We start from the raw sequence: 27,792 nt of genomic DNA, 5'->3' as shown, positions 1-27,792 counted from the left end.
CACCTAACAACGTTTGTGGGAGGAAACCCCACACAGACACAAAGAGAACACACCACCCTCCTCACACACAGGGTCTTGGGGCGAGGGATGAACCCAGGACCCAGAAAACCTCTAATAATGGCGTGTGGCTCTTTATAATATTAGGTGTCCTAATGCATTATAACATCTGGAGAACATCTGTAAACATTATATTACCTGATTTAATATGTTCAGTGGTCCAGACATTATAACACCTTACAGAAGCTGGTTTCTTAAAGTCACACACTAGTTTTACACTGTTATAAACGAAATGTGTCTTGTTAAAAGCAGAAGAGCACCAACTGCAGGCATGAGCTCCTTTTGCCTCGCAGGTGCATGTATACAGCCCTGAATGAGAAGCTTTCTTACCCGAGAACGATGAGCTCTCCGTACTTGACGGGTTTGGAGGAGCTCTCCTGCTCTGAAGATAACATCAGCCTGGTCTTCAGTGCACAGTTCAGATAGAAAACGTGTTCTCTCTCTCTCTTTCTCTCTCTCAGTGTACCGTCATCACTCTCGGTTCATGGCCAACCACCTATAGACACAAGAAAGGTAACGCACAGAAAAAGCATAATTACATCATCAACCTGATATCAGCACATCCTCTGTGAGCGCACACTGGAAGTGGTGAATCATAATTTCTCTAAAACTCTACCCGCACTCGCTCCCTCAAACAAACACAGAGAAAAGAAACATACCAATCATTTACTGACATCAAGCAAAACACCAGTTTGTACACAGAGGCAGGCGCATTATTTACCCACCCATAAACAGAGCGCAGCATCCACGGACACGGAAGATACAGGCCCAGGTCCCTGAGATGAAAACTGAAACTGACAAAGTGTCCCGTGAGAAAGTCTCACTTCCTTTCCTTCACTGGCTGATGTGGTTTCTGCCCCTTTATAACCTGCTGTTTCACAATTAGACACACGCTGCACTCATCTCCAATGAAATCCCACAAATTTCACAAGAATTAAACGACTGGTTAAGATGCAAACCAAAGTGTTCAAACATGTTTAACGAGGGCTGCTTTTTTGTAGAGGAACTCACAGTGTGGGACATCTTCGCACACGTCTGAGCAGTCTAAAATCTATTAATAGAAAGTTACTGCATGAAATGGTTATGAATAAAGTGCCTGATGTCAGAGACAATGCTTTAGGGTAGTTTTGTTATAAGGGATTTCCCTGAAACACACACAAATATATAAATACACTCATGGTGCAGAGGTAAATGCAGGAAGTGAAAATGGCAAGAGAGTCCCCAAAGAAAAGCTTTTCTTATCAATACTTAATTATTCCTATATTTAGTAGCAGTTGTAGCAGTAGAGAAGTAGTTCCATATGAAACTCAGAAGGCAGTAAATAAAGTGGCGGCAAGTTTCTCTGCAATCGAGAGAGGTGCGAAAGAGAAACAGTGAGGGAGGGGCGTGGGAGAGAAAGAGAAAGTCAGAGAAAAAGTGTGTGCATGTGACCTTGTGTGTGTGTGTGGGTGTGTATGTGTGGGTGCTGGTCTATATCGTATCTCCCATCACTGCAATAACACACTGTCTTGTTTTCTTCTCAGGTGATGCACACACAAAACAAGTTGGTTCTTTTGGAGGGAAATTGTGGGGACTTTATATGGATTTTCATTCAATTTGTGGACATTTACCATTACCTTAACTATGAGTACTACTAACCTACCCCTACACCTGACTCTAATCCTCACATTAACACTAAACGTAACCCGAACATTAACCTTAATCCCTAACCTTGACACTAGAACACACACGCTCTCAAAAAAAGGTACAGTAGAGGTATATTACTGTCACTAAAGGTACAAACAGTGTAAACATACCTTCAGAGGTACAGCAGTGTTTAAAAGTCCAGTTGTGTTCCCTAAAGGTACATTACATTCTCTTCTCCAGAATAAGGTACAATATTGCGACCGCAAAAGGTACCACCACAGAGACAAGGTTTCTGACAATGTACCTTACAACATGTCTTCACTTTAAAGCAACACTTAGTATTATTTCTACCTTAAAATTACAGCTTCAAAATCATTGTGATGCTCCATTGAGCTGTAATGGGGGAGAACATAGCCTCTGCTGTTGTTACACCAGGCTCACATTTACAGACATTTTGAGTCGCCAATCTACCTACCAGCGTGTGTTTTTGGACTCTGGGAGGAAACCAGAGCACCCGGAGGAAACCCACGCGGACACAGAGAGAACACACCACACTCCTCACAGACAGTCACCTGGAGGAAACCCACGCAGACACAGAGAGAACACACCACACTCCTCACAGACAGTCACCCGGAGGAAACCCACGTGGACACAGGGAGAACACACCACACTCCTCACAGACAGTCACCCGGAGGAAACCCACGCGGACACAGGGAGAACACACCACACTCCTCACAGACAGTCACCTGGAGGAAACCCACGCGGACACAGGGAGAACACACCACACTCCTCACAGACAGTCACCTGGAGGGAAAACCCACGACCTCCAGGTCCCTGACTACACCACTACCTGCTGCGCCACCGTACCACCCACAGCAGAAAACTGCACCATGTAAGTTTTGGAGAAGGGTAGGGAACTAGCCCCCTCCCTCTCTCCCCCTCCCCACTGACTGCAGTACAGTGCTGTAAAAATTAATTATACTAGGTGGAGCCAGGAGCAAAAATACAGGAGCAAAAAAACACTTACCTAGTGTTCCTTTAAGTTGTAATGATTTACACGGTGGATATGAGAATACATAAATATAACACAAAGTGTTATACACACACACACACACACACACACACACACTGAACTAAACACTAGCCGAACTAACTAAGCTGCTTGGAAAAATGTCTCATTTCATTTGATTAATCAGAGAGGGCGAGTTATTAAACTGATGGAATGTATACACCGTCACTATCCAATTAAAAACACATATTTCTATCATTACTACGTCATTTGAACACAGCAGCTGTCCTTCACACTGTGAAATTTTCATGATGAATGAACCAATAGAAATGCTCCAAAATGACTTTTTACATTGACTTCCACTGAAAGTTTACAAGGTTTTTTCCTTTCTTCTGTAAAGTTAGTATTTTTTAAGACATGTTTTTTACATACACATACAGATGGAGAAATTTAGCACAGGGAATATTTTAATCAATCTAAAAGATGCTCTATATTCATATTTCTATATAAAAAAGGGAAGGTTACCTGTTATGCAGAAAAGAGAAATTGTTTGAGGAATTTTTGGGGAATTTTTCAGGATCTTCCCTCTTTTGCTCTTTAATTTGGTTTAAATTGTTCTATTTTGATCCTTCAATTAAAAAAAAAAAGAAAATGTGTAGATAATCGCTTGTTGAATGTTGCAAGGTGTAATAATGAAGTCAGTCTGCAGCAAATTAATCTCAGTCACAGGATCTTAAGTCTAGATTGCTCAGCCCTGCCCTGTGTGTCCTTTAGCAGTTGGACGGTTTAGATCCTGAATACCAAACACAGCTGGTTTACACTGTGTTTGCCTGTTGCCACAACGACATCTTATCTAATGTCTCATGCCAACACACACACACACACACACGTCAAGTCAAGCAGAACAGATGATTGTGAGGAGGAGATAATGTCCACCCTGTTACCTCCTCCTCGTCCTCATCACCGAGCCAAACACACACTCACACTCGCCAGGCCGGGTAAAACACACCACGCTGTTACCATGGCGACGCAGTATACAGGCGGTTATATAGGCTACACACCTCTCTAAGTATGTAGGCCCTGAGAAACGTGAGCCAAGTCAGTGTGGCTGTGTGTGCGTTGTCCTACACACTGCTCTTTTATTTCACGCTGCTCATGCTGGTTCTGCGTAACCCCAAATTGTCCGTCCGGACCTCTGAATTATTTAATAAACACCTCCATGAAAGAGAGGTGTGTTATATAGACTTTATCTATGTTCCTAAGGCCCTGTGTCCCCTATGCATTTCTGCTAAGTGAATACATACATATAATGATACATTACAGGCTATAAATGACCCCCCACCCCAATGGTCAGGGTACCTGGGGGTCATCAAAGGTCAGACAAGGGAAGTTTGCACAAGGATCATATGGAGAGACCACGAGGCTGAACTTGAGACCATTGGAACGTAGAGATACTTTCTAGAACATTTCCATGAGGAAACAGGACCTGGGAATATAGGCATGACACCTTGTCAGCACCCAGCCTGTCAGTTACCATTAGATTTATGAGGGATACGATTAGCAGCCAAGATGATTCATTGATTCGTGAATTATTCAACTTCTCAAAACAGCAAATGTTACTACGAACGCTGTAAATTAATCAGGATCCACCAAAACATGGTGCTGAGGTAACATTAACCTTAACCTTAAATTGAACCATAACCCTAACTTTAACCTTAATCCTAAACTTAACCTTGACCATAGCTCTAAAACACTTACCTTAACATATGTCTTCATTAAAGCAACACTTGCTAGTATTTCTACCTTTAAAATTACAGCTTCAAAATCAATGTGATGCTCCACTGAGCTGTAATAGGGAGAACAGGGCCTCTGTCGTTGCTACTCTGGGCTCAGTACTGCAGAAACTACACTATGAAATATTTGGAGGAGGGTAGGGACAGTCATTTTTTCATTAGCTGCTGTTTCAAAATAAGATGTACTTGGCTTCGCATGACGCCCAGGGTGGTAGCATTATGTGTGACTGCGGAAGGCCCAGTTAATGGAGGGCGATTAGCGATTAATAGAAAATGGACAAAAACTAAAATAATAAATAAATAAATAAAATACTTTTTTTTTACAGACTGGATCAGATTGATTGTTTTTTTTACTCTGATTTCTGATTTTTGAATACACAAGTTGTTCTTTATATTTTTTAACAATTTCTAATAAATGCAGAAAAAGAAATGGTCCACAGTTGAATTGAATAATATATATATATATATATTTTAATTAAATAAATTACTTTTGCTTCTCTTGAAAAGTTATCCTTTTGAGATACGTATTGTTTTTGTCCGACTGGTTTCTGTTGATGCCAAATCCCAATGATGCAGGCTGAACAATTTATGGAGAAAATCAATTTGTGTTTTTTTCTGACCAATATTGTGATTAGACTTTAAATGGCTATTATTTTCTATAAACTGACATCTGGGCCGTTTTTAAAGTAAACAGGCCGAAGAGATCTGGCTTTAATTTTGGGCACTGAATGTAGAGCAGCAGACGGTCATTCAGTTGTGGTTGTTGTCATGTAAACATTGCAGTGTTTGGTCGCCTCTGATTGGTGTAACTGTTATGCAGAAGTGAAATGTCCTCGTTTAAAAGATCAGTGCAAATAGACCATGTCTCTTTTGTGTTCTCACACTGGGACAGAGTAATAACCAGCAGCAGCAAGTCAACACACCGTTCTGAGTGTTTTCCTCCAAAACTCAGAGCGTAGCGCTTTAATATCATCATCACACACAGCTTAAACTGGCTTCCCTCTGTATAAACATGCATCACACACACACATACTCTAACACACCAACCAAAACCCCTATTTCACACACATTCCAGCACATTCTCATGGTTAGACCTGGTCAAATTCCTGACACTGTTGCAATATGCTCAGCTGAGTGCCTTGAAGATTTGGTGAAAACAAGAACAATGAAGTGAATAATAATGAAACTGCAGTGTGAAAACAGTCACTATATTGTAAGAACATATGCTGTCCACCACTCATCTGCTGAAACAGAAAGAGAAATAGACTCATCTTTTGGGCTACATCAATCACAATCACCCAAACACAGAGCTAACCAGGTTTACCTCCAGCTGCCAAATTAAATTTAAAAAATGTAATTACGCCTAATGATAAACACCATGAATAAGCACCAATTAACTATTAGCGACACCAACTAACATTAGCAAAGCTTACAATTAACAACAAACAGCAATATTAACAAATATCAACACAAAAATTAGTAACAAATGCCAACACTAATAAACACTGAATCTTAACAATTAGCAACAAAACATTAGCACGTAGCAATTAGCTACAACAAACATTACTGTATATATACTGCAGTATTTAAAGGAATTAAATCAAACCTTAGTTTACATCTTATATATTTTAATGCAATTAATGTGAAACACCAGACAATGTGGGACATTCTGAAACTTGTTTTCATGTGTTTTACCGCATATTACTTTCACAACAAGTGCTGAGTTCAAAGTTCTGCACAGATTAAATTCCGTTGATGATTTCAGCACTAATATTACTATAATTAATATTGTTATTACTATTATCTTCTCAGTGCCACACTGACTGGCTCTGATCTCCAGCCTGATTCAGGCCCAGTTTCAATCTTTCTGTGACTCAGCTGTGAGTTGAGACTGCAACATGTTTGTGTCTGTGTTCACGGCGCACAGGATTTGACCCTCCACACTGCAGGTGTAGAGCTGTTATATATTTTTAAATACAGTAAGGACCTGCACCTACAGAGTATTAAAGCAGTAAACAGGAAATAACGGTCATACTCTGAAAATAAGTGAATATAAATAACAACACGTCTACAGGACACCAACAACAATATGGCATGTTTACACTGTAAAATAATACTGAGTTTAACAAATAAACGACATGTGATCACTTCACATCTATTTATCTATTGATTACAACTGCAGTGTCGCCCCCTGGCGGCGCATCGAGTTTTAAAACTTTTAAACTCCAACAAAGAAAGAGAGAGCGAGAGATGTGGGTCTTTTTGGGACTGGGAGCAGAGCTCAGACCCTTTATTAATAAATACCCAGGGATCAGAAACAGTGAGATACGGACTGTTTGTTACAGCTTTTATTAAAACCCTCACTGCAGTAAACTCACACTGAGTGCGGTGATGCAAAGCAGGCTGTTATCAATAAGATCAGATCCAAAGTGCGAAGGAGCCAACGCAGATACAGAAACCCATCTAACCTATCACTCTCTGTCTGTCTGCTGCATCAGCTGTGGATCAGCGACTTAAACCTCTTCTGTAGCACACAGTGTTCACACTTCCAGTGCAAATTCATGGCTTTGTTTTTCTTTTTTTTTTTCTATCTTAGAAAAAAAGTCCGTGCTGATCCCTCCAGTCCCCAGAGTTTATAAAGGACAGGCGTGGCAGATTTCTAAAATGCATGCAATATTTCTTCTTTCTGCAATTTGTAAAATCAAACCTTACCTGTTGCAGCAGCGGCTCCTTGGTGCGCAAGCAAAACAATGCAATCCAATAGTTCAGAAATAAACCAATATTAATGAAATGCAGCTGTGTCTTGAAATAAAACAGCAGCAGGTAGTTCCTGGCTTTGACATGAAAACTAAAAAAAAGAGTGCAAAATAAGTTATATCCTTACTGGACTGTGTGTGTGTTTTATGTGTGTGTGTGTGTGTGTGTGTATGTATGTGTGTGTTTGTGTGCGTGTATGTATGAGTGTCTACAGTCCAGAGTAACTCATGCTGGATTCTGTCAGTGTCCCTCAGCTCAATTCAGCACATGGGGGCGTCACATATAACAGCCAGCAAAGCATTATGGGAGTTGTAGTCTATGGCTATATCATAAAAATACTTACTAATATTGAAGTGTATAATCTTAAATGAGAGAAATTAATGGTAAAAACTGAATTAATGGTATAATGGCAGTATTTAAGTTGAATTAATTAATTACAAAAGATGTAAGATCTGTCTTTAATCAGGGATTATTAATCTGATGGAATAAATAAATGTAGTATTTCCACTGATTAATATTAATAATAAGGGCATCTGTGGACTAATGGGTAACAGACCAGGTACTGGAAGGTTGCCCCCAAACAGTTCCGCGCCGGGCGCCGAGGATAGCTGCTTGCTGCTCCGGGTGTGTGTATTCACTGCAGCTAATCTCTAGTGTGTGTGTGTGTGTGTGTGTGTGTGTGTCTGTTCACTTCCATGGATGTCTTAAATGCAGAGGTCAAGTTTCATTGTATGGATATACAATAACCATAGAGTGTCTAATTCACTAAAAAATTAACGAAAAAAAAACAACCATTCTAACACAAGCTATGAGCTAATGTTAGCACCAAACTAAGGCACAAGCTACAGTAATAAGTTAGCACTGAGGTATAACACTGGCCATAAGGTTACATCCCCAAGCTAAAAACCACAGTCTAATCAGTTAGCTCTGAGGCAAAGCAACAAGCTAATGTGTTATCCACAAAAAAAGGGCAAAAGCCACAATACTTTAGCTCTAAGGTAAAATACTAGCCGTTAGCTAATATGTTATTCCCAAACTAAGGCATAAGGTCCAAACTTAAATACTAGATCTGGGCTCATACAATCCATAAACTAACATGCTAGCACAACAATAAAGTGTAGTACAATATAAAGCGATATGACAAATTATAATGCAAAACTACAATTTTACAGTGGGGTCCATGCAGGGGCCACGTGGAATACAATACAGTACAATTCATCTTGGTTTTGGTAAAATGTCCTAGATACCGTTATGATAAACATAATAATCTTGTAATATGAACTCCTGATGTCCGTGTTAAGGTGGTCCCCACAGCATAAATGGTTATACCTCAAATGACACACATTTCCATTTTACGTAATATGTATTATATTTTACCTACTTATTTGGCAGTAAGAAAGTGTGTGATGTCAGAGAAAATGCTCTGTTTCATGTAACTAAATTAGAACCAAACAGTAAAGGCAGGTAAATATGAAGCATGGTGGTAGTGTAATATATCAAACAGATCAAGTCCCACTGTAGGCTATGGGGTGAGCAGCTGCTCCCCCCATGTCAGTGTATTCATGTGTCATTATTCACTGTCGAGCATGGAAGTGTAGCCATGGATGTAGCGTACACAAACCTAAACATGGGGGAAAGTCATGGGATCACTCACACATTTTTATGATCTTTCTTCAATTATAGTAGGCCTCCAAATTACACTGGCAAAATGACTCAGGCTCGCAAAAAACAGCACAAAAAAACACCCGGCCCCAAACATCCGCACACACTCTTTGTTCAGTTTTTCAGTTCAGTTTATAATCGTCTGGTTGATGGAAAATCCAACTGTTTGTTATAGTATGCTATAACCTCTGGGGACACTATTCATCTTTGCCCTTTCAGTGCCATTTCTCTTTTTTTTTGTCTATCTCTCAAGAGACCGATAAAACTCTTTTTCTGTTTTTCTGTTCTGCCCATTCTCACTTCCTTTCCTAAAAGCCACAGAAACATTTTGCTGTTGTGTTTAATATTTCTTTCTTTTATTTACTTATAATCAAAGTTATATCATAAGGCAATGAACTGTACAGTCAATATTATCAATGTACTTGGTACAAATTAAAAAAAATAAATCCTATCTAATTTATCTAGCATTTAATTATAGTACTCTTTTTTATTGAATGCTGGTGTAATTTTCAATAACTAAGTCTAAGGTTTCATTTTCCGAGTACTGTTTGTGTTCATTCATTCATTATCTGTAACCTCTTAACCAGTTCATGATCGCGGTGGGTCCGGAGCCTACCCAGAATCATTGGGCGCAAGAGAGGAAGACATCCTGGAAGGGGTGGGCAACACACACGCCTTCACTCACACACTCACACCTACGGACACGTTTCAGTCGCCAATCCACCCACCAATGTGTGTTTTTGGACCATGGGAGGAAACCGGAGCACCCTGAGGAAACCCACACGGACACAGGGAGAACACACCAAACTCCTCACAGACAGTCACCCGGAGGAAACCCACACGGACACAGGGAGAACACACCACACTCCTCACAGACAGTCACCCGGAGCGGGACTCAAACACAACCTCCAGTTCCCTGGAGCTGTGAGACTACCTGCTGCACCACAGTGCCCCTCTTTGTGTTTGTAAATATTATTTTTATTTATTCAGCTTAGGCTTCTGTACATAAAGCACTGTGTGATGCTACAATAATGAAATATGCTCTACAGTAAGGTTGATTATTCTGATTATTATTTACAGTCATTTTGCATTGTATTTTATACTTTTTTATAATGCATTGTGTTATTTTGTCATGTGACGTATGGATTTCATATGCAGACTGGTAGACAGAAACATCAGAAAACACTGTAGTGCAGAATCTGAGGTGTTGTCTTCTAAGTATAGGTGACCCACATTTGTCCCAGTGCTGGTGTTTATGTACCCACACCCCTTACGACCACCCTACCCAACCCCAACCAGGCAGGCTGTCTGCCCTCTTTCTCTCTTTCTTAACCCCCCCCCCCCCCCCCCCCCCACCACCACACACATACACACATACACACACAAACACAACCACCACCAAGCAGGGGTGACCCCACTTTGTCCCATTGCTGGTGTTTATAAGGCCTTTCATTTCTGTTCCTGCCACTATCTCCTAAAAATACTCTCACCCCTGCACCTTAGACTCCCTTCACCTTCTGAACAAGTAATCCAAATTTGCCATTTGAGGCGGTTTATATCTGTCTTTCTACCCCTATGTCTCTCGCTGCATCATAGCTGCTCTAAGTTACCCCCCCCCCCCCGGCTCGCTGACCCACAACCCCCCGCCCCCGGAGGGCTTTCTGTTTTTATCAGCAGATGTTCTTGAAGGAAGTAGCTTAGCTTTAACGCTTCGCTTTTGTTGCCTCCGTTGCAGGAGCCCAACATAGCGACGCCATAGCAACCGCCTGGCGCGCGCCGCAACATAGCAACGAGGCGCGCGCTGAGCGTCGGGAGCGCCAGTGATTGGTGGAGGGGGAGCGCGCCTTCGCGGTTACGTAAAGGCAATGTTATGCTGACGCCGGGCAACCGTTGCCATGAGAACCGGTTTGTTTACAGTGTGTTTAAATACCCGCCCTGAACTCGGACACGGAGAAGAGAGAGCGACAGTGTGAGTGTGTGTGTGTGTGTGTGTCTGTCTGTGTCTGAGAGAGAGAGAGAGAGAGAGAGAGAGAGATTGTTATTGTGGGGACGGACATTTGGCTATAACTACAGTCGTGTACAAAGTTTGTGTGTGTGTGTGTGCGCGTGCATGCGTGTGTACCAGAAATATATATCACTGTGAGGAACAAAACCTGTTTATATACTCACTTTATGATGACATGTTTCAAAAGAGTAGGTTAGTGTTAGGTGTAATCAGAGTTAGTGATATGGTAAGTTTAAGCATTATGTTTAAAGTGAGATTAAAGAAACACTAGGCAGTATTTATACATTACAATTTTTTTCTCACAAATTACAGCTACAAAATCATTATGATTCTCCACTGTGCTGGAATATGAAGCGTGTCTTTTTTTAAATATAGTGCTTAGCACTGCAGAAACTTCACTATGTAACATTCAGAGGAAGATAAGAAATCACCCTTCCCCCACCCCCTTGATTTCAGGACAGTTCTGGAAAAAGGAATTACACTCTGCAACTATAGGGGGTGCACAGGACTAAAAAACACTAGCTGAGGTTAGCTGAGGGTTAGCTTTAAGCCTTTTTCACACATGAACTCCAGAAGAATATCTGGAGAAACAGGTCTTTCAGAGTTGGCCTTTCACAGGCAGCATATAGCTGGGGATTTTTTGTGTCTTTTGGAAATGTACCATGTGGTTTAAAAATGGGGCAGCGCATCTGTAGCTCGTGCAAGAGAAGCGGCATGAATACAGTGTAATTCTCCAGACATTTTACGGCTCTGTTCATGCATGGGCTCACTTGAGCAAAGTGCGGAAAAGATCTGTTTCTGTGCATGCGTGAAGGGGCGTTTAGGGTAAGACTAGCATTAGGGTCAGGAATAGGATTAGGTTTAAGGTTAGGGTTAGACTAAGGTTAGTGTTAAAGGAACAACGGGTAAGATTTGTTTGTGTTTATTTAATTTATTTATTAATTATTATTCTTTACTCCTGGGGCTCCCTCAGTTTAATTCATTTTTACAGCACTGTACGGAAATCAATGAGGAGCAGGAGGGAGAGGGGGTGGTTTCCTACTTTCCTCCAGAAATTACATAGTGCAGTTTCTGCAGTGCTGAGCTGGAGTAGCAAGAAAAGAGCATCTTTTCTCCCTGTTACAGCTCAGCAGATCATCACAATTATTTTGAAGCTGGCATTTTATGGTAAAAATATTATATTGTGTTTCTTTAAGGGTACGTCTCCACAAAATGATTGGAAATCTGTGTAATGTCCCCACGCTTCACAGAAACACACTTGTATGGGTGTGTGCATGTGTGTGGGTGAGAGAGGGACACAGAGAGAGAGAGAGATAGAGAGAGAGACAGAGAAATGTGGGGACAGACATTTGGCTACAACTACAGTCATTTGTAAAAGTCTGCATGTCCCTGATCCAGTGACGTTTTGTTGATCTTCTCAGCAGATCCTCCACAGGGAACAGCTTTAAAAAGTTCAGACCACAGTCTCTGCTTTAGAATAAAACACAAAACTCTATAAATTCTATAATGTTTACATCAAACACATTTTACATTTGACATTTTCACAATTTATTCCAGTATTCACATTGTGGTGCAACCAGGACACCTCGTCAGTGATGAACGTGTGTGTCCTGATGTGTGTGTGTGTGTGTGTGTATCCAGGTACCACATTAAACCAGGTGTCACCCCATTTTCAAACAGAGCCAGGGGGAACCCTTCTCCAAGATGGTCTTAATGGTTCTTCTTTGCAGCCAACAAACCTCCCAGGACAGAGTAAATTCATCAAATGCACAAAGGTGCAGACGTGTGACAGAGATAAATGTCTTAAAATATAGATGAGGTCAGGTTAAATTATTACATTTGAAATACTACTAATGAAATACATTTCAGAAGTGTGTTCTCTGAGAAAGGTGTGTTATGTTGACATTTGACCAGGGCACCCAGAGTTTTACACATGACTGTTTATCTATTTGTCTGTCTTCTTACTGTCTGTCTAATGTTCAGAATTTGCATACTTCTGTAAACTCACACTCTGTGTATGCCTGTGTGTGTGTGTTTGTGTGTGTGTGTGTGTGTGTGTGTGTGTGTATGTGTGTGTGTGCCTGTCATTTAGATGATTTGTTTGTATATTTATTTATCACCACTCTAGTTTGTTTTTATTAGAAATGTTTTTGTTGCTGGGGACAAGCAACATTCAGAATACACTCACACGGCAGACCACAGAAAAACACATAACTCCACATGAGTGTGCATCTGTGCACGAGAGAGAGAGAGAGAGAGAGAGAGAACGAAAGTCTCTCTCTCTCTGTGTGTGTGTGTGTGCATGAGTGACAGAGGTTTATTTTTTTCACAGACAGGTTCTCTTTGAGCTGTGATCAGCTGCTGGCTGAAGGAAGTGTCTATTAAAGAGCAGATGAAGTGAAAGGAACTGACGTCTTATAAAACAAATGGCCTCAATAAAGAAATGCAAAATTAAATGTCCATATGTCTATTTATACAGATTTAAAAGTACGGCATATTTTAATATGACTGCACTCCTGTCCAACATCACTCTCAGTTAATCAGACTAATGCATCCTGTGCCTATTTTGAGATTACTTTGATGGGTTCTAGAAAAAAAAAAAATAAAAAACATAAGAACATTTCCTTTGACTCTTGCAAGTGGCAATTGTTTCCCACAAACCCACAAGAGGAAAGGGAGGCTGTAGATTAGTTTTTACAGAGCGTAAAATAATATGGCATGGTCTGAAGTGCTGGAAACGATGGAGAGCTTCCACTAAATACAGTCCATAACCTTTAAAAAAACTGGCTTTAGTTTCTCATGTCTACAACATATGCCTGACAAATTTAACCCATGAGACACAGAACTATATGGTAGTCTATGGGATTTCTATATATGCCATAGACTTTTTAAACCTCTCAGTGTTACTGCTGGACTGAGAATAGTCCACCAACCAAAAATATCCAGCCGACAATGTCCTATATCTACTGATGAAGGAATAGAGGATGACAGACACACACTGTGCAGTGACAGTCTACTGTCTCAGACTTTAAATTTACAAGTTGGACCAACGAGGTAGGAGTGTCTAACAGAGTGGACAGCGAGTGGACACAGGGTTTAAAACTCCAGCACTGCTGTGTCTGATCCACTCGTACCAGCACAACACAGACTAACACACCACCACATCAGTGTCACTGCAGCACTGCGAATGAAATAGCTGTAGCTATATATACATAAGTGGCAGGAGAGGGAGCTAGGAGACAGAGAATATTAGCCTTTGAAATAAATTAGCTCTATAGGCCTCACTTTGCTAAACAGCTAGCTAATCTAATGCTAAGACTTTTTGAGACTAATAATAATAATAATAATAATAATAATAATAATAATTATTATTATTATTATTATTATTTGGGTATCATTGTTTTCTTAGGCTAAAATGTCTGGTTTAAAACCAAGGTGCACTGCCCTTTTGTTTTTGTAAGCTGTGCAGCTATTAGCTTGCTAACTAGCGAGAGGTTAGCTAGTAAAATGCTGCCCAGTACAGTTACTTTCATAATTTGTTCTACTTGTTTCTACTTTAGTCATATTGAAACAGAGGTAACAGCACTCAAACTTTAGTATGAGTAATACAGCATTTCTACACACCTGTGTTTAACTATTCAGAAGAATTTGGATACATTTTTACCGAGTGTGACGCTATGGGATAAACAGAGACAGTCAAAGGAAGGACAGGAGGAAAGAGACACTGTTGAATTAATGTTAAACACTCCTTGTGTCCTGGCAATGATTCATGTGAACAACTGTGTTTTTCTGGCATGAAGTCAAAGCCACTGAACCCACTCAACCACTTCCGCCACATTCACACTCAGCTCAGCAGCCTCAGGCTCAGTATCGCTCAGATCAGTGCACAACACTCAGCTGCCTTCAGAGCAGGTGTATGAGAAACAACAGTTCCCACAGACACTCAGATATATCACATTTCCAATAAATGTCTAAGGATTTGTAGACATCCCTTATAATTTGTCTATTCAGCTATATTGTGGACAGGGGTGTTGTACAGCTTTGTTTAATCTCCATACAATAGCATAAAACAGCTGAAGCAGGTGAACATAAGCTTAAAGGCACACTAAATTATGTTTTTGCTTTAAAATTATAACTGAAAATTATCATGATGATGCACTGACCTGTAACAGGGAGAGCAAGCCCTCTGTCATTGCTAATCTGTGTTCAACACTGCGGAAACTGCAAGATGTACAATTTGGAGGAGGGTAAGGAAGTATCCTTTAAAGAAACACAAAACACAAATTTATGATTTTGCTCCTGGCGCTCCCCTTAGTTTATTAAATGATATTTTACAGCACAATACTGATGGGTAATGGGAGTGGTTTCCTTCCCTCCTGCAAAAGTTACAAAGCGCAGTTCCTGCAGTGCTGAACCCAGAGTAGCATTTACAGAAGCTATACTGTCCCGGTTACAGGTCAGTGGAGCATCACTATTATTTTGAAGTTGAAATTTTAAGGCAAAAATAGCATGTAGTGTTCCTTTAAGGCCACCAGAGTGTCGGCAAGGGGTGCACAGCATTAAAAATTGGAGCAGTTCAGTTCCATTGCTATCTGGAAGGATGGATCTCCATGCAATAACATTAAGATGCACTTAACCAGACAGCACAAATTAATTTTATGGCTGAATGCCATCATTTCTTCACAGATCTGTTCTAACATCTAGTGTAAAGCCTCCCCAAAAGAGAAGAGGTTGTTACCGCAGCAAAGAGGTGACAAAAATCTTATATTCACTGCAAGATTAGCAGATATCCACTAACTTGGTTCATGTTTTCCAAGATGAATGTACAAATTGTTTGTACGTAACTGAACAATTTTGTCCACAATGGGTGCATCTCAAAGTGTCTCAAAGGACGAATACTTTTGGATGTGTAGGCTACCTATATACCCAGGTTGTTTCTACACACTTTTGTCTTTTGTACTCTCATCCCACCACAGAAGCTCTTAAAATGTGTGGACAACCCTGTTCTAGACACTCAAAGGTAATGGCAGGTAACTGAGACTCAGCTGAAACACCACATCGTGTAATGAATGGTGTGTGCCCAGTCTGACTCCTGAAACGTCTGCAGACACGGAGATGGCAGCCACCGTGGAAAACACTGTTTTGTAGATGGGACATTACTGAAAGGTCAACTCAGTTAATACAGTAGAGGACACATGACTCTAAATGAGTATTTACTAAATGGAAAATGAGGGGGGAAAAAACACTGGGCAGCTACTTGGTGAAGTTAGAGAGAGAGAGAGAGAGAGAGAGAGAGAGAGAGAGAGAGATTGCTGGTTATATTACAGCACCCTCTGTTGACCATCTCATCAACATGCAACTTCCATGCCCCACATACACGTCATAAAACAGATCAAATCAAATTTGTCATGTACATAGTTATAAATGATACAACTTGCAGTGACATGCTTTGACGACTGTCTACACACGTTAAACAAATACCAGAGTAAAGGAAATAGGAAACAGAAATAGAATAAAATAAATTAAAATATGATCAAATATAAGATATTCTCAAAAATAAAATAAATAACACAAAACGAATCTATAACTAAGAGAGTAAACAGTAAAAGTAAACAAAATATAAAAAGCGTAAAAGTGAGCAGTGTGTAAACGTGCAACAGAAGAAGTTAAGCAGCAGCAGATTTCCATGTGGATTTATGGTTGTGTGCAGATTAATGTTGTAGGAGGATTGAAAGAATGTGATTGGGTGAGACAGAGGAACTGGGTGAAATCGGATTAATGGGTGGAAAATGAATTAAAGCTGTCATTAAAGTACCCATCTGGTCATCAATGAAGTCCATGAACACTCATTTCTGCTAATCAAAATAACTTTGAAATTTGTTATCTGCAACAACAACAACAAAGCCATTAAACCCTTAAAAGTGTTTAAGCTCTAACACTACACGTTCCCCTTGAGCAAATCTATGAATATGCAATTAGTTCCTATGGTTCTGCTGCTCAAATGCCCTGCAGCTGAAAGGATTGGTACCTTAGGTATGTGTCGTATGAAACCCTGGGTGTCTGAGCCTGCGTCAAAGCAGAAATAATGAGCTATGGAGGTGACAGCTTATTTTGCTCAGGGTACGTCTTCCACCAACTCAACCCAACAGTATATCTTCCTCCAAACATAACACACAATATGTCAGTCTTCTACCAAATGGACCAGATATTATGTCTTTCACCTAATGTTACACATTCTGCTAAACAAACAAACAGAGTACATCTTCAAAAAAAAAAACTTCCAAGAAACAAACTACCTGATGAACCAAATGGTACATCTTTCAACAAAACAACCAAATGATACATTTTCTACCAAAGAAACCAAACCAAACAGGCATGTTAATAAGAACTGTGCTCACTGTGTAGTGACCTGGAGGGTATTGAATGATGTAGGACACCACAGGTCGCATCTGGGTTTGCTCATTACTGTACAATAGCAGATTCCATCGCATTCCAAACACTATACACACGTCGTACCCCCAATCCACTAACACTGAATCTAACTGCACACACAGGAAAGCTTGCACATGCTGTTTCACAAAATACTGAATAAATACAATGCATTAAAAATATCCTTCTAGATACAACTATGGGGTATGGTGTGTTCTGAAAACTTACATTCCTCTGCAGGTTCTGATTATATGCAGTGTTTTATGGGTATCCGGTAGATACATCTGTTATTGATACCTAGCTACTGCTACGGCTAGGTACACTGTTTGCTGTGGGATTGTTCAGAGCAGGGGCACCACCAAAAGGGAAAGGGGGAAATGTTCTTTTATTCTACTACAGTAAAAACCCATGGCTCTGTATTAAACAGTCTCTACCAGTATCTATGTATCACAGTCCAATCAGCATTTGGTTTTGTTCAGTACAGTCCCACCTCTTTTCATGAGAGTTCACCATCTTGAAATTGCCCAAGACTCGTCTCATAAACTCTCATGATAAGGCCCATTTTTTGAGCTGCAGAGCCTTCATTACATTCTCAGTGGGTTCCGGGTGTGCTTGCCCCAACATACTTTTTTGTCATTTACAAGGTGAGGCATGTTACAAATTGCCCACTACTCTATTCTCCACATTGCTCACTATGTAGTAACCTATAATGAACAGGGCACTGATTAATTTTGGGCACAGCCCTGTATGGACACCCAAAGCCATGTAGAGAGAACTGCTAGTGATCTGGTCAGTACGACTTCTGTAAACATCACTCTTTATTCTGAAACTCCTGCACCTAAAATAAAATATCTGAGTGAAGAGTGAAAAATGTCATATCTGTGAGAGCAATTTATATGTGTATGACCACAGTTGATTTTTGATTCGCTGTACGCGCAAAGTAACTTTATTAAAGAAGACCTTTATAATAAACCCCTGGATAAAGCTCTCCACAAATACTGTACCATATGTAGAAAGAGAAAGTTTTATGAATCTAGTGGTTACTGGTGGTATTTCTACGAGGTGACGACAGAAATAAAACATTAAACTAATTCAACATTAGATGACACTGTCAAGTTAGATTCCTGATTAATTTGTACAGTGCAATGTGCCAGTTGTCTATATGGGTAGCTCTTATTTATCTAGCAAACAAGTTACTTTAGCAGTTAGCACAACAACTGCCCCCCTGGAGAGATTTGTCAGGAACAGCCACTTAAAACGCAGTGAATTATTGGTATTCACTATCCATTAATGTAAATGGGTTGTAAGTTTTTGCAGTGCATTATCGAATTGTTTGAGTTCACTGATATATTTTCACTACAAAAATTTGGTAACCCCAAAATAGTGCACTATATAGGGAGTAGTAGTTTTTGGACATGGCTTATGTTTTCACACACCACAACACAGTAGTGCACTATGGGAACAGGGTACATCTACAGACACAGCCAAGGTAGTGATAAAACATTTATTAATCAGGAGAGGGCGTCTTTTAAAACGATAGAGAGAAAAAAATGTGTTTAGAAGTTAGGGAAATTATGAGCTACTGGCGTTTTACTTGGAACGGGGCGGGGTTTGCCTTAAAACGGGTGGGCGTTCCCTTGCTTTATCCTCCGTGTGAATTCCTCTAATCGTCACCTGACGTTCCGCCTCATGCGGTGAGCGCTTGAATCTTTCTCTTACTGTCTCTCTTCCTATTTTCACGTGTTTATTTACTCCTGCTCTTCGACATGGCGGAGCTTAGGGTAAGAGAAGAAGTGGTGAGTGTTGTTTAATTCCTTTTTCAAGGCGGGTTTTGTTGAGTTGTACTTTTCTGTTGATAATAATGGTGAACAGAAAGGACTCTGAAATGTCTCTGCTGGATATAAACTCTTGATATGAACTGAGATAAACACACACAGGTAGAGAATGAGTGATTTAAAGGATGAGTCGATGTTGCTGCTTTGGGGTCATTTCTCCTGATCATACTACAGCCCTTCTGTGAGAGTATGGAAAGTTCAGAACAGAAGTTGGAGCTGCTCTGGTTTCATTGCACATTTCCTTGATTTTCTCAGTAAAAATATATTAAAACAACATCTGCATCGAGCAGGATTAAGTGTGAGACTTTCCTTTTTTTACACTCTCAGCTCCACTGACCACAGAGGAGGACTATGTTGTTCTGAAATTACACTGTAGTCGTTTTGTTGCTCTGTATACTTTGTTAACCCCCTTTCACCCTCTTCTACAGATGCTCAGGACCCCACAGAGAGGTCTGATTTAGGTGGAAGATCATTTGCAGTGCTGCAGTGACTTGTTGGGGGGCTGTTAGTGTGTGTTGTGCTGGTGCGAGTGGATCAGACACACAGCAGTGCTGCTGGAGATTTTAAACACTGTGTCCACTCACTGTCCACTCTGTGAGACACTCCTCCCTCATTGGTCCACCTTGTAGATGTAAAGTCAGAGACAGTAGCTCATCTGTCGCTGCACTGTGTGTGTTGGTCGTCCTCTAGTCCTTTATCAGTGACACGGGATGCTGTTGGCTGGATGTTTTTTGGTCAGTGGCCTATTCTTAGTCCAGCAGTGACACTGAGGAGTCTGATCCACTCACACCAATAAAACACACACTATATCCTCGCTCGCTGTTCACCCCAACCCTGAGCACACAGAAGCTCTGGTTTTTAGCCGTTTCCACTTCTCAGTTTTTAGTCAGTGCTCTTATTTCTCTGCACTGGTTGTGTCTTAACATACTAGGTTCTTTATGGATGTGACCATGGGGTCTTGTTTCACTGTGTGTGTGTTGGTACACAGTATCTGTTTTAATATTTGTTGGAGTGGAAATCTCTAATAGGACACTAATAGGCTGATGATATATTCAATAGGATTCTTGATTCAGCATCATGTGTTTATTCCATGTTTTTACTGTGTTCACTCTCACTCACTTTTTGTTCATTTTGCTGCTCACAGAGGTCAGCAACTCCTGAGAAGAAGCTGGACAGATCGTATGGGGAATCCATGTTTGTTTCCCCAGGCAAAGATGAGCAGCAGCTGTTGGTAAAATACACACACACACACACACATGACTGAATGTGTCTATGTAGTGAACTGGATTGTTTGTAGTGGAAAGTCAAGCTGAAATCAAAGCTGACCTTCTTTACCTCATTCCCTGACCATATTACTCACTCTCTCCTGACTCTGTGTTTCTACCTGGACACCACAGAGAAAGTCTTTTGGTCCATAAACCATTTGTTTCCAAAAAATGTATGGTTTTTAACCAGGCTTCACAGATTTTAAACGCAATGACTGAATCAGATTTACAGCATTACATGGAGGGTCCCATCTTCTGAAGGTCCCCCACAAGAAAGAGAAATACTAACCACTACAGCCATAATTTACACTGAGGGACATGTCCCCACTACTTTCTGAAGTGATTTTGTGCCATCTATTTTCTGAAAGTGTACTATGAAACTGTATATAATATAAATAATTGTATGTATTTATTTATATAGCACCTTGCACACACGCAGTCAGTTTACACTCAAAGTGTGGCATTGTTTGGAAAAAGGACAGGTAAACATACTTATTATTATAAACACAATGATAATTATTAAACATAAAAAACACTTCCAGATAGAAATAAATAATTTGAAACAGAACACATAATATATGCATTATATATACACCACTAAACAGTGTTCCCAAAAGTGCGGGTTGGGCTCCACAGGAGGGGCGAAATTAGGCAAAATAATGTATTTAAAAGCATTCTCTCCCAAAATATGAACTTTACAGAAGGTAATAAACGGAGATAAATGTTTTTAAATGGACAGAAGTGAGATGGAAATGGAGCCCTGGAGCTTCTTCATGCTTTGTTTGGGAGGTGGAATAGATCTGTGATTTTGGTTCCACTATAAACATCTCTGCTTTTTTTTATTCATTATTAGCTCCAATAATAATCACCTGGTTTTACTGCAGAACACCAGATGAGTGATAGATGTAAACCACAGAGCTGATAACTCTTGTATAGTTCATATATAGCTGAGAAAACCTTTCGTGAATCTCTTCCTTTCAGACCCAGTGCTGATTTCTTTACAGTGGCTGCGGCTGTGCCCGAGGAGTTGATTTCCTGAAGGGAGATTTGGGAGCGGCTGAATGGAATGCAGCACCCGGCCTGTGTTTTCGTCCCTAACGTTTTTCAAAGCAGAAGTACTCTAGTGTTAACTGTGATGTGTGTTTGTGTGTTGTTGGACAGGCAGTGCCGTTCTGTGGGAGTATAAGGGGTGGGATGAGACCAGGGAAGAAGATCACCATCGTGGGCATTGTGGACCCTGAACCAGACAGGTGAGAAACACACACACACACACACCTACACCTGCAGGCCTCATTACAGGATGGATTGGTGCCACGCCCCAAAGACAGATGCTATCTTTAAGCCGCAGACATATTCATTTGTCTGTAGTTCTTTCGTTGTGATTTTTCTGGCAATTGCGCAGACTCTGGAATGTCTGTTATCTGCTCCTGATGAATGACACAGGGTTTTATTATTAATAATTTTAACACGTGGTCATTCATATGGGCTTTAAAGGGAATGGCTACCAAATTTCCATATTTTCCCTGTAAATAAATGTGATAAATGTATTCAGACTGCTCTGGTGTGAAATCGTTTATACGGTTAATGGTGCTGACTTCAAACAGCTTATCTATTTCTTACTGATTTACAGAGGGATGCAGTCAGACATTGTTTACTGATTTCTCCAGCTTAGTTAATAAAACGGTTAAAATCTCGTCTCGGATAAATATACAAACAGCCACTGACATTTACACATGTACCTCAAGCACTACTGATAGCACTACTAAAGAATACCTATCATTTACTTATTTATACTTTCCAAAACATGTTTCATACTGTCTGGAACATGTCGTCGATAAACTGTATATGCAAGCTGCATTTCGTTGTCTTGTACTGACCAGTTATTTATCTGCTACCCTGTTTTGTGTTGCTTACATGTTTATTATAAAATTTAACTGGAGATGTTTAGTAGATGTAGAAGAATTTGTAAACAAATTTGTCATTGCAGCCAAACTACAGTAGTTTATTAAATCTATCATTAAATATTATGGCAGTTAAAGCCTTCAGGATATTGTGAACCCAGCTGAAGAGCCAGGTCACACTATGTTACTCAGCGATGTATGACTGATTCTAATTGGCTGCTCTTGGTGCTCTCGCACTCTCTCTTTCCTCTTGCTGGTCAGTTTTGACATCAGTCTGACATGTGGCTGTGGGGATGTGGCTCTGGAGCTGAGCGCGAGGTTTGAGGACAAGCAGCTGATGAGAAACGCTCACGTCTCGGGCTCCTGGGGCAAAGAGGAGACCGCCATTGCCTTCTTTCCATTCATCCCACAGCAACCATTCAAGGTAAATACACACTATCCAAAAACAACTTTTATATATATTTTTTGAGCTTAACAAATTGGAGGGGAAATGTCCTAAATTTGGCTTATTCCGCATTCCTCCAAATGTATTCTGTATTAAATTACAATTTTGGACTCATAGAGGGAGCAATTGGTCTCACATTTTGGGTGGGTAGAGTGCCCCCCTCTCCCCATCACTGCCAGCTGATGTGACAGACCTGGTCAGTTTGCTTTCTCCTCTGAGGCCATTTCATGTTCAGTTTGAAAAGAAGAGGTGGGAGGGCCTCCTGTGTCTTAAAGGAAGCACATGTTCCCCTCCACCCTCCTGAAACTGAAGGCGTTTGAAGTGAGACCCACTGGAAGGGTGGATTTGGAGACGACTAATCTATAACTAGGAGAAAATCTGCCAAAAACATGGCTGTTAACAAACTAATGAAATCTAAAAATTTTTTTACATTATACTTTTGTTCCAGCCGTAATAAATACACATATACAAACATTATTATTATTGTTGAATTGTCACGTTAAGGTAATGCATTTTTTCTCACAGGTCATGTTATTTTACTTAGCCTTTATTAACAAATAAGAAAGAACTGATATATCATTCACTGCATAAGGTAACGCCCTCCTTTTCATCTGCAGTTGGAGCTCCACTGCGAGCACCAGCGGTTTCGTGTGTTTCTGGACGGTCAGCCGCTTTTTGATTTCTATCATCGCGTCCGAACCCTAACAGCCATCGACACCATTCAGATCAGCGGCAGCCTGACCATCACCAAACTCAACTGAGGAGGACGAACACATCAGCAGTTCACACACCAGCCTCAACAACAACAACAACGATCCAACAATCACAACCACAAGAGCCACCACAGTACAGTGCACAGAGCCTCTCTCCACTCTAAAGCTGAGCACAACTACAAACAGCTCTGAACTCTTTAGAGCACTCAGCAAGCCATCACTAGTCTCTCCAGAGTTCTAGATGTCTCACTGCATGAGTTATAGAATCTCTATATTCTAGAACTCTTAGAAATCTCTGGAACCTCTATAGGTCTAGAAATTTGAGAGAGCTTTTTTAAGAATATTTATGATACTAGAAATATATAAAAATATATCTAGAATCCCTTGAGTTCCAGGGCTTTCAGAGGGTCTCATAAAAACATCTCTATTGTTCTAGAAGTCTTGCAGTGTAAGATGGAGTGTCTCTAGTATTCTAAACCTCCCAGAAAACAAGCTCTGGAACCTCTGTAGTTCTAGAACACTGAGACAGCTAATTTTAGAATCCTAAGAAATCTCAACCTCTCAAGTCCACCTTTAGAGTTCTAGAGATCTCAAAGTTTGGGCTCTAGAGTATTTGATCTAGCAATTTCAGAAATCTATCTCTACGTCTCTAGCAGTTTCAAAAGATGAGTTGTAGATTCTCTAGTGTTCTAGAATTCGCTCTGGAGTTCTTTCGCATTGTGAGTTCTACATTATCTAGAGTTTTAAAATTCTCAGGAAACCATCTTTTTATTTTGGCTAGTTCTGACCAAGATTATTCTGGATTAAATTTAGTCTTTGATGATAAAGATTTTCTAATATAGAGTCAGGAATGGAACTTCAGTGTAGACACAAACCAGTCTTAAAACATAACCATCCAACCAGCCCCTCTGAGTTCTAGAGTGATCAGAGAACAACATTGAGAATGTTTTTAAGATTTAGGATTTAGTTTACATTTATTTTTATAGATTAATAATGTAATGACTTGAACAGAAGCAGCTTGTGCTCAGGCTAAGGTGAGCGATACTGTGATGTTAAAAATGAAAAGAGTGATTCAGTATCTTGGTTAAAGATAGATGTGTTATTTATAATTTACTTAATTTGGAAAATGGTTCCCTTGGAAACTTGATTTGAAGAGTGACCAAAATATGCTTTTTGTTTTGGGGCAGCATGAAGAAACCAGGTGATTGTTTAGTGGCTCATTTATATTTTGCCGCCCTCTGTGAGATCAGTATTGCTAAACTCAATATTGGGAAAAGTTACTAGTGATATACTGTGCAGCTCCAGTCAGAATAATCAGTTTTCTTTCGTAGTTTTTATTAGTCTTTGAGTGGTTTAAATTAGTTATGTGAGAGCTCTCTAAAGAGGTTCTTCATTTCATTTTTTTTTAAATAGAGGGTCTTGTCATTCACCTTCAGTCAGTGCTTCATCCGGGTTATGGTGGGGTCCTGAGATGACCTGGAAACACTGGGGCATAAAGCAGGTGGTCTCTCACACTTTGAATAGCCAATTGTCTTAATTGTTTTAATAAAGCTTTGACAAAATGACACAAAAGCACAGAACAAATGAGTAAAAACCATTCGGTTGGTGTAAAGAGCTGAGAGAATAGTTTTACACACAGTTCCTTTAAATATACTGAGGTTAAAAGTCTTAAAAGTGAAGTTGAATTTTGCCTGAAGGCCCATGATTGTTTTTTTTTTCTTTTCTTTTTTATTTCTCCTCTCCCCCGTCCATGCTCAATCCACAAATGCTCTCTTACATATCTACTGTTGCTAAGTTGGATGATCTTATTCGAGCCAGAGATTTGAGGTCTATATGCTTTGTAAAAGATCTTACTGTTAGTATGGATAAGGTGTTGTTGGTTGTTTCCTCAAGCTAACATTAGAATGATGTTATATTCCTCATCGATTTCAGCCTGACTACTTTCAAATAGCTATATCAACATAGATGAGGTAGAATTGTATAGGGACTTTGTATGAAAAAATATCCACGTTAAGGTGTTGTTCAACCCTCGAGCCCACACACTGTGAAACAAGACCAGCCTGTCAGTTTCCTGTCAGAAATCATGGGATAAAAACAACCATTCTGCTCTGCTTCTGACATCAAGTGCAGAGATTTAAGAACAGTCTTACCCCCTCTTTTCAGTCTGTCCAGTCACAGCACTGGACCTATGTTTATGTGAGAGGGCAAAGACAAGGTTAAATGGAGCGAAACTGACAGAAGAGTGGAGTAATCAGAGAATCAGCCAGAGTAGGACAAGATCTGAGCTAAAACAGCTAAAAGAAGAGCTGTGGGTGGCTCTCGTACACAAATATCTGTGGTTTTTGGTCCTTGTGGTATTTTGACCAAAATGGGTTACAACTGCTTCATTAAGACCAAGAACAGTGGAAAAGGGGAGGATAAATTCTCTTTAAAATGGAAAATATGGCTGTTTCTCAGTACCAAGGACACAAAGAATGGACTTGTGTTCTCTAGAAAAACATTCTTGAGGTGTCACCTACCATAGTGCCTCAATGAATGATGGGACCTTCAGGTTGTTTTTGTTGGCAAGTCACAAATCGAAACATCCTTGTTTCATCCTTATTTTGGATGGGGCAGGAATAACATTTGGGTACTTTAACTGTTCTTGAGTATTGGAACATAACTTGTGCAGGTGTAGATGACGTCAAACAATAACACAGGATCATAAAAACACACAAGAAACAGCCTCAGTGTCAAGCAGTGATTCTAAAACAAGACGGCTAAAGTTTCTGATTGGGTGGAATGTTCTAATGATGAATAAAGCTTGTCCAACTTAGCAACGGTTGCTACGACTGCATTAATGGCTTGAGCATACAGGGTTAAATCTTATGTAGGGTAGTTTTAAGAGGAAAACAAAAACAGATCTATTATACTTCCTGAAGGGGGGAAAGTAGTAATGCGGGTTACAGCTAATATTCTAATATTAATTTAAAGAGTAGACTCTCAGGAACATGGCAGAAACAGTCGTATTTATTTCTCTACCGGTCTGTAAATGTCTTACTGTACATAGAAAGCTATGTGTGGGATTAATGACTGTAATATATGGTGATGATGGTGCAAAATAGTGTAAGGCATTCCAAATATAATAAACAAATGTGAGGAGAATGATGATATGAGGCATACAGTGATATTTCCTGATGTGATGGATATGTGATATTGAAATGTAAATGTCAGATTTTGTTTTGGATCTGTACCAAGGAGAAATGCAGGCCTTTAAAATATTACCTGAATGTAGAGAGACTTTTTGTACTGTAATTATTGTAGGATACAGAAACATTGAGTTGTAAAGACCTATTATTATTAACAACTATGAAAATACATTGGACCAGCAACAACAAGCAATGGACAGGTGCAGAATTTTTGATAACCCTTCTCTGTATATTTTGTTTACTGCCAATTCAGTGTTGAATGTTTAATTATCTTGCAATCACTGATTAATTAAAGATTTCTAATCAATGCTGTGGTCTTTGTGGTGAATTCAGTGGATCAACTGAACCTAAAAGAAGGTGAATGTAATCTTCTTTCATCAAGTGCAGAGACTTTAGGATTGCCCAGCCCCGCCCTCTTGTCTGAGTCTGTCCAATCACAACACTGGACCGGTGAGAGCACAAAGAAGATGTTAAACGCAGCAAAACAGGTGCAACTGGCACAGAGCAATGAGAACTTTGAGTAAAAACAGCAGTAAACGAGAACTGAGCGAAAATGGCTAAAAACCAGAGCTTAGGCTCCTCGCTGCTGTGTGTTCAGGTGAAAAGTAAATGGTTCATTATCATTTAAAGGAACAGTTGCTGAAACTGGCTGTTCCGAAAAGGGTTGTTTAGACAGAGGGAGAACACTGCTGTGGGCTTTGATCCTTGTGGTATTTTGAACAAACAGGTCACAAATGATTCACTATGACCCAAAACTGTGTTCCCTCTTTGAAATTTTGTAAATCTGATGAATGTCCATTTAAAGCCTTTAAAATATAAAAGACATGTTGACTGTCTGTGAGGAGTTGGTGTGTTCTCCCTGTGTCCGCGTGGGTTTCCTCTGGGTGCTCCGGTTTCTTCCCACAGTCCAAAAACACACGTTGGTAGGTGAATTGGCGACTCAAAAGTGTCCGAAGATTTGTGTGTGTGTGTGAGTGAAAGTGTGAGTGTGTGTTGCCCTGTGAAAGACTGGCGCCCCCTCCAGGGTGTATTCCCACCTTGCGCCCAATGACTCCAGGTAGGCTCTGGACCCACCGTGACCCTGAACTGGATAAGCGGTTACAAACA

General features: G+C 40.2%; 2 protein-coding genes and 1 long non-coding RNA gene across 5 annotated transcripts in view; 2 read left to right on the top strand and 1 right to left on the bottom strand.

Moving 5' to 3' along the window:
• The window catches only part of peli1a (pellino E3 ubiquitin protein ligase 1a), a 17,896-nt gene extending 10,492 nt beyond the window's left edge, over window positions 1–7,404 (bottom strand). The window contains exons 1-2 of one of the 3 annotated variants that reach the window (XM_066660736.1): window positions 7,198–7,404; window positions 388–553 (exon numbers count right to left, since the gene is read on the bottom strand). In XM_066660736.1, the coding sequence (XP_066516833.1) occupies window positions 388–452 (65 nt within the window). In that variant the 5' untranslated portion in view covers window positions 453–553; window positions 7,198–7,404. Of the gene's footprint in view, window positions 1–387; window positions 554–716; window positions 820–7,197 lie in introns of those variants that run through there. The other 2 variants (XM_066660738.1, XM_066660737.1) reach the window with 2 other exon arrangements.
• A 3,381-nt stretch (window positions 7,405–10,785) lies between these two features.
• On the top strand, window positions 10,786–13,220 carry LOC136675585 (uncharacterized). Its single transcript, XR_010796207.1, has 3 exons — window positions 10,786–10,873; window positions 12,551–12,684; window positions 13,002–13,220. It is a non-coding gene; the product is annotated as an uncharacterized lncRNA (long non-coding RNA).
• A 5,780-nt stretch (window positions 13,221–19,000) lies between these two features.
• lgalsla (lectin, galactoside-binding-like a) lies at window positions 19,001–26,962 on the top strand. The gene is made up of 5 exons (XM_066662151.1): window positions 19,001–19,134; window positions 20,318–20,404; window positions 21,600–21,688; window positions 22,601–22,763; window positions 23,402–26,962. Exons 1-5 carry the CDS (start codon window positions 19,105–19,107, stop codon window positions 23,543–23,545), a joined length of 513 nt encoding a protein of 170 aa, XP_066518248.1. The 5' UTR covers window positions 19,001–19,104; the 3' UTR covers window positions 23,546–26,962.
• The last annotated feature ends 830 nt before the right edge of the window (window positions 26,963–27,792 follow it).

This window comes from Hoplias malabaricus, chromosome 2 (assembly GCF_029633855.1).
Source record: "Hoplias malabaricus isolate fHopMal1 chromosome 2, fHopMal1.hap1, whole genome shotgun sequence".
NCBI classification, from domain to species: domain Eukaryota; kingdom Metazoa; phylum Chordata; class Actinopteri; order Characiformes; family Erythrinidae; genus Hoplias; species Hoplias malabaricus.
This window is presented reverse-complemented; position numbering and strand designations above follow the sequence as displayed.